Below are 12,430 nucleotides of genomic sequence, written 5' to 3'. Positions count from 1 at the left end.
AATGGTGAAAGGCCATGTTTTCCCTTTGGGGTATGTCTCATTACAAAGAGGGCTGAAGGTGAGGCTTGTACCCACGTAAGATTTGTCTGCTCACAGATCTTAGCTATTTTGTTTTCTCAAATCCCCATTTGCTCTCTCTCCTTTGCCAGATGATTGTGGACGGTACGGAGTACGGAGATTCATCTGCAAACACTTGTCCTGTAAAGTGAGTCCCTCGGTGGGACTCTACTGTCTCAGGTCGGCCATATCTACACACAATCTCACATATCAGCTTCTTTGCTGTCACCTTAGCAACAGGCCACGCCTCCACCCAAGAGGAGAACATGTCTACACACCCCAGAACATACTCATATGGGGAGATTTATCAAAACCTGTGCAGAGGAAGAGTGGTCCAGTTGCCCATAGCAACCAATCAGATTGCTTCTTTCATTTTCCACAGGCCTCTTTAGAGGCCTGTGGAAAATGAAAGAAGCAATCTGATTGGTTGCTATGGGCAACTGCACCACTCTTCCTCTGCACAGGTTTTGATAAATCTCCCCCATAGACACCACATTTGGGCAGCTGGATGTGGTCTATTTGTAGTCTCTGGAATGGGTAGTCAGGTTTTACAAGATGTCATTTACCTGGATTGTACTTGGCACAGATCATGCACTTTTTACACCACTCAACTGTGAGAAACCTGGAGCAAACCACAATGTGTTGGTGATAGGAATCATTCCCCCTTTGGAAACATGGGAAGGGAGATGAGAGAAACTCGCCAAAATGGGATACAAGACTGGGGGTGCACACAATCGACCATCCCCATGTTTCCAAACATCATTGTCCGGTCTACAACCAGCCTCCCTCCACCTGCTCTCAGTTTGAGGTCCTGTTTGGTTTTGGAGGGTTTTTAAAGCATCCATTGTCACATTCTCTGTGGTTGTAGAAGCAGCTGGAGAAGCATTAGGCTAGGTTTCCACTTGTTTTTTTTTTTACAAAAACGCCAATAAAAACGTTTTGTGAAAAAACGCTGCGGCCAGATGTTCGCTGCAAGTCAATAGTAAACTGCAAAATGCCAAATCCACTTGCCGTTTTTCAGTTTGGCTTTTTTTTTTTTAATCCTTTTGGCGTTTTTGGGCTCCTTGGCAGTTTTTTAAAAACCACCTCTTGTCGAGCCTTTGGCGTTTTTTCGGGAAAATCTAGAAGTGAAAAACGGCAAGAAAAATGCCATGTGGGTTTTAAATTTGGCGTTTTTTCAGGCGTTTTTTATTCCTGTTTGGACTTGAGCGATCCAAAATAGTGATGGAGATACCTTTTTTATAAAAATTTAGTAGGGTACCATTAAATGTAATGTGCGTGTGTGTGTTTCACTTTTTATTTTCAGATTTTTTTTAGGTAGTACTACAACTCCCAGCATGGAACACACTGTTCCATGATAGGAGTAGTAGTTACCTGTACTAATTGACAGATCGCCGGGGTCCGTTGTGATCCTCCTGTATAATGTATAGATGCGGCGGCCGCTCTTCTATGGTCCCTGCACTGACGTATATATACACATATGAAAAATGGAAATGTCCAGCGCTTTAGAATGCTAAATTCTTCGACTTTATTAAGTCATAAAAGCATACAGCATAGGGACAAGAACGCCGACGCATTTCGGATCTGTGCGATCCTTAGTCATGGCCATGGCTAAGGATCGCACAGATCCAAAACGCGTCGGCGTTCTTGTCCCTATGCTGTATGCTTTTATGACTTAATAAAGCCGAAGAATTTTGCATCCTAAAGCGCTGGACATTTCCATTTTTCATTTGCTGTTCCCATTGGGCCAGGCGCGCTGCTGGCCGGTCCAAGCGCAAAGATTGGAGCTGTCGAGAGACTTCATGTATATATACTCATATTTCCCGCAGAGCTGTGATTGGTCAGATGGTTCCAGCCAATCACAACTCTGTGGGAAATAGGAATATGTGTATATATACGGTCGTGCAGGGGACCATAGAAGAGCAGCCGCCCACATCCATACATTATACCGGAGGATCACAGCGGGTGTCAGGAGGAGCGACGCTGCGATCTGTCTGTCAATGCAGATACTACAGCTCCCAGCAGAGTGTGCTCCATGTTGGGAGTAGTAGTACCTGCAGTAAGGGACAGATCCCAGCGGATGTCACTCCTCCTGACACCCGCTTCGATCCTCCTGAAGTGACTGTCGGGATCAGCTGTTCTCAAGGCTACAGAGCCGGGAGAACAGCTGACGCTGAGCCGTAGGTATACATGGTATATCTACTGCCCAGCAAGAACTTACAGTGAGCCTGCAATGTGTATACAGTATACACATTGCTGGCTCACTTAACCCCTTGCTGAGCTGTGCGCTAAGCCAGCCCGGCAAGGAAAGAGTTAACTTACACTGCTGGACAGTGTAGGTTAACCCTTTGGGCAGTATACACTATATACAGCTATCTACAGATAGCTGTATATAGTGTATACAGAAGATGGAGAAGTCCCCTTACCTCCGTCCAGTCCCCACGTGTAGCTCCGCCCCTAGTGATGACGTAATTAGGGGCGGAGCTACAGACGAGATCCAGGCTAGTAAGTCTGAAGCTCTGTTCACATTGTCCATTTTGGGAACAGACCCTTCTGCCAGTGTCTACCCAGACAGGGAGACTCCAGCTGTTGCTAAACTACAACTCCCAGCATGCCCAGACAGCCAAAGGCTGTCTGGGCATGCTGGGAGCTGTAGTTTTGCACCAATTGGAGGCTCACTGTTTAGGTAGACATTGCATTATGGGCGCTCTCCCCTGCAGAGAGTGCAAAAAATGTCCTAACCCATTTTTTTGTGTTTTTTTCTTTCTTCTCGTTTCATATCCGTGTATGCAGAGGATTACGACGGATTCGATGGATTACCACGGATGAACTGGATTTTTTATATTTTAATAAAATTGTTAACGAGGGCTGTGGGGGAGTGTTTTTTAAAATAAAATAATTTTTCCAATGTGTTGTGTTTTTGTTTTTTTTATAGAATTTTCAGGCTTAGCAGTGGAAGCCGGTCTTATTGACGGACTCCATTACTAAGCCAGGGCTTAGCGTTTGCCCCAAAAACAGCTAGCGCTAACCCCCAATTATTACCCCTGTATCCACCGCCACAGGGGTGCCAGGAAGAGCCGGTACCAACAGGCCCAGAGCGTCAAAGATGGCGCTCCTGGGCCTAGGCGGTAACAGGCTGGCATTATTTAGGCTGGGGAGGGCCAGTAACAATGGTCCTCACCCACCCTGGTAATGTCAGGCTGTTGCTGCTTTGTTGGTATCTGGCTGATACTGAATATGCAGAAAACCCTATGCTTTTTTTTTTCTCCCATAAATAAATGAAAAAAAAAAAAAAAAAAAACTGCATAGGGTTCCCCGTATTTTCATTCTCAGCACAATACCAACCAAACAGCAACAGCCTGACATTACCAGGGTGGGCGAGGACCATTGTTACTGGCCCTCCCCAGCCTAAATAACACCAGCCTGTTACCGCCTAGGCCCAGGAGAGCCATTTTTAATGCTCCAGGCATGTTGGTACCGGCTCTTCCCGGCACCCCTGTGGCGGTGGGTACCGGGGTAATAATTGGGGGTTAGCGTCAGGGGTTTTTGGGGCTAAGCCCCGGCTTAGTAATGGATTCCGTCTATTAGACAGCCTTTGGCTGTCTGGGCATGCTGGGAGTTGTAGTTTAGTAACAGTTGGAGTCTCCCTATCTGGGAAGACACTGCCAGAAGGGTCTGTTCACATTATACAAAAAGGACAATGTGAACAGAGGCTTACTAGTCTAACTCCCGTCTGTAGCACTGCCCCCTAATGATGTCATCAATAGGGCGGAGCTACACAAACCCGACGGGGACAGGGAGCGAGGAGGGTAAGTGGATCTCCTGTTCTGTATACACTATATACAGCTATCTGTAGATAGCTGTATATTCTGTATTCCGCACAAAGGGACTATAGGAGTAGGGAGTCAGTCTGGTGACAGGATTCCCGGCTCCTGTATAGTATATACGGGTACACTATGCCCCCCTGTATACTATACGGCGGGGGAGGTGAGTAGTGACGTTATACATCCTTCCTCATCTCTTTACACTCAGCATCCGACCCATAGAGTAGTACCCAGAAGACAGTGAAAAAACTGCAACAGGGTACAAATTTGGCTGTTTCCACACACCAGGAAAAACACCAGAAAAATTGCCAAAACTAAGGAAAAACCTGCTGCAGTTTTTCTGGCGTTTTTTTAGGTGTACAAAAAGAACCAAGTGGAAACCTAGCCTCACATCTAGAATGATAAACGCCGGCCAATGTATCCATAAGTTACACTGAAAAACTAAATATTTAATCTTTGAGACACTTAAATAAAAATGTTCATAATAATTTGGAACAGGGTGTATATATACATTAGGGTACAATATTCTAGTACTTGGTTGAGTATTTTTTGGGAACACTCATACTTTTTCAATATTAGTTTATTACTCTTTCTTGTGACTCTGACTGCAATGGTCGTAGTATTTGTACGATTTGACAAGTTGGAAGGTTACTTTCCAGTGTGAGCTCTTTGGTGTATAAGAAGAGTTGCTTTCCGAGTAAAACATTTCCCACATTCTGAACATGAATATGGCTTCTCCCCTGTGTGAGTTTTCTGATGTTTAACAAGATCCGATTTCCAGGTAAAGCATTTTCCACATTCTGAACACGGAAATGGCTTCTTTCCTGTGTGAGTTCTCTGATGTTCAGCAAGATGATAATTTTGAGTAAAACATTTGCCACATTCTGAACATGAATACGGCTTCACCCCTGTGTGAATTTTCTGATGTTTAACAATATCCGATTTCCGAGTAAAGCATTTTCCACATTCTGGACACGGAAATGGCTTCTCCCCTGTGTGAGTTCTCTGATGTTTAACAAGATCTGATTTCCAAGTAAAGCATTTTCCACATTCTGAACATGGAATTGGCTTCTCTCCTGTGTGATTTTTTTGATGCTGAACAAGATGTGATTTGCAAGCAAAAGATTTCTCACATTCTGAACATGAAAATGGCTTTTCTCCTGTGTGAGTTCTCTGATGTACAACAACATGTGATTGCTGAGTAAAACATTTACCACATGCTAAACATGAAAAGGGCTTCTCTCCTGTGTGAATTTTCTTATGTTTAACAAGATTTGATTTATGGGTAAAACACTTTCCACATTCTGGACATGAAAATGGTTTCTCCCCTGTGTGATTTCTCTTATGTCTAACAAGATTAGATTTTTGGGTAAAACACTTTCCACATTCTGAACATGAATATTGCTTGCTCCTTGCACAATCTCTTTGATGTCCAACACCCCTTCTGTGACCTTTCTGTGATGACTGAGAAGACAGGACCTGTATATAAGGATGAGATGACAGATCTTGGCTGTGAAGGGCTGAGGGTGTATCTGGGATAATGGAATGTTCTTCATATGTATCTTGTGTGATATCATCATCTGCTTTATAATCTGAAGATAGAAGATTCTCCTCTGATCTCCTGCTACAAGAATCTGCAGAGAATAACACACATTTTATTATTTACACTTCCTCCCCCCCCCCCCCCCCCCCGGTCACTATATACAATGTATCCAGAAAGTCTTCACCCCCGGTCACAATATACAATGTATCCAGAAAGTCTCCCCCCCCCCCCCCCCGGTCACTATATACAATGTATCTAAACCTGTGGTCAGTAAAGATACACGCACGATGTAAAATCATCGGCAACAAAAGTGGAATCAAAAATAACGGGGGACATAGTAAAAACTTGTTGCGCCACGAAATTTTGTGGAAATAAAATCACACTACATCACAAACACCAAAAAGAACAAAAGTTGACACGTTGCGCTGTAATTTTTGAAGTGATGGATTTGCGGGGATTCAGTCTCGATTACAGGACATCGCACTCGTGTTTACAGGGAAATTAGGAGGCGGAAATTGTTGTTTTTGCATTATAAGGGGTTCGGGGTATTGTTTAATCTCTAATATTCTCAATGTTTTGAGGTAATAAACACCCGACCCTTAAAGGGGTACTCAGGTGAAAAACTTTTTTATTATATCAACTGGTGCCAGAAAGTTAAACAGATTTGTAAATTACTTCAATAAAAAAAATCGTAATCCTTCCAGTACTTATTAGCTGCTGAATACTACAGAGGAAATTCTTTTCTTTTTGGAACACAAAGCTCTCTGCTGACATCACGACCACAGTGCTCTCTGCTGACATCTCTGTCCATTTTAAGAACTGTCCAGTGTAGGAAAAAATCCCCATAGAAAACATATCCTGCTCTGGACAGTTCCTAAAATGAACAGAGGTGTCAGCAGAGAGCACTGTGGTCGTGATGTCAGCAGAGAGCACTGTGTTCCAAAAAGAAAATAATTTCCTCTGTAGTATTCAGCAGCTAATAAGTACTGGAAGAGTTTTTAATAGAAATTATTTACAAATCTGTATAACTTTCTGGTACCAGTTGATTTAAAAAAAAAAAAAAAGTTTTCCACCGGAGTACCCCTTTAACTCGTTCACGACCGAAAACATACGTTTACATCATGGGTCGGGTGAGGAAGTATGGGCAGAGCTAGAGATCTGAGGGTAAAGACCGACATGGAAGACCAATCCGGTGCTGGTTTTCATTTAACCTTTTGAATGCTGCATTCACTAATGGCTGCAGGATTTAAACTGTTTTGCTGGGCATTTCTGATGTTTAGAGGCCCAATCACCCTCCCCCCCACCCTAGTACTTCGTGCACCGGGCCGAGACTCTTCTCTGCATTTAGTAGGTAATACTCACCAGAGAGGTTACTTGTAGGAATGTCCTCCTTATACTGCTCATCACCGCTCACTTCTGTCTCTTCTTCTTCCTTTACGTCTATAACATTTTCTTTCCCTGTAGGAATCTCCTCCTTATACTGCTCATCACCGCTCACATCTGTCTCTTCTTCTTCCTTTACGTCTGTAGCATTTTCTTTACCTGTAGTAATGTCCTCCTTATACTGCTCATCACCGCTCACATCTGTCTCTTCTTCTTCCTTTACGTCTGTAGCATTTTCTTTCCCTGTAGGAATGTCCTCCTTATACTGCTCATCACCGCTCACATCTGTCTCTTTTTCTTCCTTTACGTCTGTAGCATTTTCTTTCCCTGTAGGAATGTCCTCCTTATACTGCTCATCACCGCTCACATCTGTCTCTTCTTCTTCCTTTACGTCTATAACATTTTCTTTCCCTGTAGGAATCTCCTCCTTATACTGCTCATCACCGCTCACATCTGTCTCTTCTTCTTCCTTTACGTCTGTAGCATTTTCTTTCCCTGTAGGAATGTCCTCCTTATACTGCTCATCACCGCTCACATCTGACTCTGGAACATTAATATTGTTCGGATCTTCACCCTAATTCATAAGATTTGGAAGAAATATAGTAAACGTCATCAGACAGTAGGAGAAGTCACGTGGGATGTTATAGATGAGCAGGAGATGAGGAGTCATGGAGGGTGAGGGGACTGACCACAAGAGCTTCACAGCCCTTCTACAAATCATAGGGAATATCTCCATCTACCTGATCATCCTGTGGAAGAAGAGGACGGGGACACCTCTCTGGTGCTGTTCTCTTACTGGATCTGACTGTAGGGAACACATACAGAGACTGAATTCATTCTTTACATACAAATAATGAGAGGACGTGTGTATATAGTCATGTCTATTACCTGGTGATGTGAGGGGCTGCTGATCCTCCATCATGACCTGATCCTTGTACTGATCCTTGTGTCCTTCTACATACTCCCACTCCTCCATGGAGAAATAGACCGCCACGTCCTGACACCTTATAGGAACCTGATACATAATGATACAGTCATCACCCCAACCCCTCCAGTGGTGTTACTGTATAATGTCCCAGCATTCCCAGCAGTGTCACCTCTCCAGTCATCACCAGACCCCTCCATTACTGTATAATGTCCCAGCAGTGTCACCTCTCCAGTCATCACCAGACCCCTCCATTACTGTATAATGTCCCAGCAGTGTCACCTCTCCAGTCATCACCAGACCCCTCCATTACTGTATAATGTCCCAGCATTCCCAGCAGTGTCACCTCTCCAGTCATCACCAGACCCCTCCATTACTGTATAATGTCCCAGCATTCCCAGCAGTGTCACCTCTCCAGTCATCACCAGACCCCTCCATTACTGTATAATGTCCCAGCATTCCCAGCAGTGTCACCTCTCCAGTCATCAGACTCCTCCATTACTGTATAATGTCCCAGCATTCCCAGCAGTGTCACCTCTCCAGTCATCACCAGACCCCTCCATTACTGTATAATGTCCCAGCAGTGTCACCTTTCCAGTCATCACCAGACCTCTCCATTACTGTATAATGTCCCAGCAGTGTCACCTCTCCAGTCATCACCAGACCCCTCCATTACTGTATAATGTCCCAGCAGTGTCACCTCTCCAGTCATCACCAGACCCCTCCATTACTGTATAATGTCCCAGCACTGTCACCTCCCCAGTCATCACCAGACCCCTCCATTACTGTATAATGTCCCAGCAGTGTCACCTCTCCAGTCATCACCAGACCCCTCCATTACTGTATAATGTCTCAGCAGTGTCACCTCTCCAGTCATCACCAGACCCCTCCATTACTGTATAATGTCCCAGCAGTGTCACCTCTCCAGTCATCACCAGACCCCTCCATTACTGTATAATGTCCCAGCAGTGTCACCTCTCCAGTCATCACCAGACCCCTCCATTACTGTATAATGACCCATCAGTGTCACCTCTCTAATCATCACCAAACCCCTCCATTACTGTATAATGTTCCAGCAGTGTCACCTCTCCAGTCATCACCAGACCCCTCCATTACTGTATAATGTCCCAGCACTGTCACCTCCCCAGTCATCACCAGACCCCTCCATTACTGTATAATGTCCCAGCAGTGTCACCTCTCCAGTCATCACCAGACCCCTCCATTACTGTATAATGTCCCAGCATTCCCAGCAGTGTCACCTCTCCAGTCATCACCAGACCCCTCCATTACTGTATAATGTCCCAGCAGGGTCACCTCTCCAGTCATCACCAGACCCCTCCATTACTGTATAATGTCCCAGCATTCCCAGCAGTGTCACCTCTCCAGTCATCACCAGACCCCTCCATTACTGTATAATGTCCCAGCAGTGTCACCTCTCCAGTCATCACCAGACCCCTCCATTATTATATAATGTCCCAGCAGGGTCACCTCTCCAGTCATCACCAGACCCCTCCATTACTGTATAATGTCCCAGCAGTGTCACCTCTCCAGTCATCACCAGACCCCTCCATTACTGTATAATGTCTCAGCAGTGTCACCTCTCCAGTCATCACCAGACCCCTCCATTACTGTATAATGTCCCAGCATTCCCAGCAGTGTCACCTCTCCAGTCATCACCAGACCCCTCCATTACTGTATAATGTCCCAGCAGTGTCACCTCTCCAGTCATCACCAGACCCCTCCATTACTGTATAATGTCCCAGCATTCCCAGCAGTGTCACCTCTCCAGTCATCACCAGACCCCTCCATTACTGTATAATGTCCCAGCAGTGTCACCTCTCCAGTCATCACCAGACCCCTCCATTACTGTATAATGTCTCAGCAGTGTCACCTCTCCAGTCATCACCAGACCCCTCCATTACTGTATAATGTCCCAGCAGTGTCACCTCTCCAGTCATCACCAGACCCCTCCATTACTATATAATGTCCCAGCATTCCCAGCAGGGTCACCTCTCCAGTCATCACCAGACCCCTCCATTACTGTATAATGTCCCAGCAGTGTCACCTCTCCAGTCATCACCAGACCCCTCCATTACTGTATAATGTCCCAGCAGTGTCACCTCTCCAGTCATCACCAGACCCCTCCATTACTGTATAATGTCCCAGCAGTGTCACCTCTCCAGTCATCACCAGACCCTCCATTACTGTATAATGTCCCAGCAGGGTCACCTCTCCAGTCATCACCAGACCCCTCCATTACTGTATAATGTCCCAGCGGTGTCACCTCTCTAATCATCACCAGACCCCTCCATTATTGTAGAATGTCCCAGCAGTGTCACCTCTCCAGTCATCACCAGACCCCTCCATTACTGTATAATGTCCCAGCAGTGTCACCTCTCCAGTCATCACCAGATCCCTCCATTACTGTATAATGTCCCAGCAGTGTCACCTCTCCAGTCATCACCAGACCCTTCCATTACTGTATAATGTCCCAGCATTCCCAGCAGTGTCACATCTCCAGTCATCACCAGACCCCTCCATTACTGTATAATGTCCCAGCAGTGTCACCTCTCCAGTCATCACCAGACCCCTACATTACTGTATAATGTCCCAGCAGTGTCACCTCTCCAGTCATCACCAGACCCCTCCATTACTGTATAATGTCCCAGCATTCCCAGCAGTATCACCTCTCCAGTCATCACCAGACCCCTACATTACTGTATAATGTCCCAGCAGGGTCACCTCTCCAGTCATCACCAGACCCCTCCATTACTGTATAATGTCCCAGCATTCCCAGCAGAGTCACCTCTCCAGTCAGCAGCTCCATCATCTTGTTGATAAGTTCTAGGATCTTCTGTTCATCCATTTCCTCATGTATCAGGGAGTGAGTTGGGGGCCCCGGGATTGGGCTCAGGGTTCTTCCCCATCCTTCACATACAGGGGCCCAACAGCGTCCACTAGAGGACTTCTTCACTACTGTGTAATCCTGTGTATGGAGAGACACATTAATATCACTACATACATTCCCAGAATCCCTCACCTCTCCAGTCATATCCATCTGTTATTCCATAGATAAGAATGAGGTCATGTGGCATCACTCCCAGAATCCCTCACCTCTCCAGTCATATCCATCTGTTATTACATAGATAAGAATGAGGTCATGTGACATCACTCCCAGAATCCCTCACCTCTCCAGTCATATCCATCTGTTATTACATAGATAAGAATGAGGTCATGTGACATCACTCCCAGAACCCCTCACCTCTCCAGTCATATCCATCTGTTATTACATAGATAAGAATGAGGTCATGTGACATCACTCCCAGAATCCCTCACCTTTCCAGTCATATCCATCTGTTATTACATAGATAAGAATGTGGTCATGTGACATCACTCCCAGAATCCCTCATCTCTCCAGTCATATCCTTCTGTTATTACATAGATAAGAATGAGAAACTCAGGAGAAAATAAAGATAATTGGTTTTCTCAATCCATAAAATGATAAAGGTATCCCTTGGTGAAAGTAAATATTATATAAAAAAAGTGAAAAATCACCAATAGGGTTTAGATATCAAATCTTAATTTATTTCACTGATAAAATCGTTATCAAAAAGTGTTAACTAATAATGGGAGGGGGGTGAGGGTACAGGTGAATGCCTACACTCAGATCCCTACCTATTCTAGGGGGGGGTTCCTAAACTAAGTGTGGATAGGAATGGGGAACATAGAGACAATATATACAGATAAGTTAGCCTCTTCTACCAACGCGTTTCGCCTAATGTGGAAACATAGGCTCATCAGGGGACAAGAGGGTAACAAATATATACAACGATGACAAGGTATTAGTACATTGAAACATAGATGAGTTAACACTTAGGTACTAAACGATTGACATAGAACAGATACAATCTGATAAGTAAAAGAAGATAGGAATTGGTCACAGTGGTCAGGGACAGTCAAACTTGGGTATATGTTGTCAGTGTCTAATTGTCAAAATATAGATGCATAGAGACATTTAGAAATGGGATATCAGATACAGTACAGTATTAGACCTAAATGATATATAATGGTGTCCTATACAGGTTAAGGTATTAATAAAGAGATAATCTTCAGAGTATTTAGATTCACTCCATGTAAAATTTCATACTGCAAAAAACAAATTAGAGGACATGAGACATCCAATCTCAAAGAATATTTATAAAGATTCCAAATCGTATAGCAATTTATCTTACCACAGGTGTGAATATGTGGTAGACGCCATAGTCAATAGAAAATGATGATAAATCAAGAAGGTACCGTTAGGTCTAGACAAAAAAGATAAAAGCAAAAAATTGTAGTGTCCAACCACAGTACAAAACCAAATAAATAGAAAACAAAGGACCCATCACATACCCTGATGTGACAACCTGTACATGTATGATATCCCATATAAACCAGATTCAATTGGTTCCAAATCTAAGTTGATAACTGTGAACCCAAAAAAAAACATCAATTGAAATTATCCATGTGCTTATAGTATGAGTATATACTGATAAAGTAATAAGATACAAAGTAAGCCAGTTGTACTGACCTGTCCACAGCCACTAAATAGAGTCAGCGTGTACATAGACAAGATAAGGCCATTTAGCCCGAGATAAATCCCAGGTAGCTAGAGAGAGAAAATATGCAGCCAGATCAAAAAGAGGGAAACTGAATGAA

General features: G+C 44.3%; 1 protein-coding gene across 1 annotated transcript; it reads right to left on the bottom strand.

Annotated features, from left to right (window-relative positions):
* Positions 1-3,611: 3,611 nt before the first annotated feature.
* Positions 3,612-7,818, bottom strand: LOC130298088 (oocyte zinc finger protein XlCOF22-like). The gene is made up of 4 exons (XM_056550982.1): positions 7,696-7,818; positions 7,548-7,612; positions 6,787-7,381; positions 3,612-5,515 (listed from the first exon to the last, which is right to left on the bottom strand). The coding sequence occupies exons 1-4, from the start codon at positions 7,781-7,783 to the stop codon at positions 4,530-4,532; spliced, it is 1,734 nt and encodes a 577-aa protein (XP_056406957.1). The 5' UTR covers positions 7,784-7,818; the 3' UTR covers positions 3,612-4,529.
* Between the last annotated feature and the right edge of the window lie 4,612 nt (positions 7,819-12,430).

This window comes from Hyla sarda (assembly GCF_029499605.1).
Source record: "Hyla sarda isolate aHylSar1 chromosome 1 unlocalized genomic scaffold, aHylSar1.hap1 SUPER_1_unloc_20, whole genome shotgun sequence".
Taxonomy (NCBI): Eukaryota; Metazoa; Chordata; class Amphibia; order Anura; family Hylidae; genus Hyla; species Hyla sarda.
Note: the sequence above shows the minus strand (reverse complement) of the source record. Positions and strands in the feature narration are given on the sequence as shown.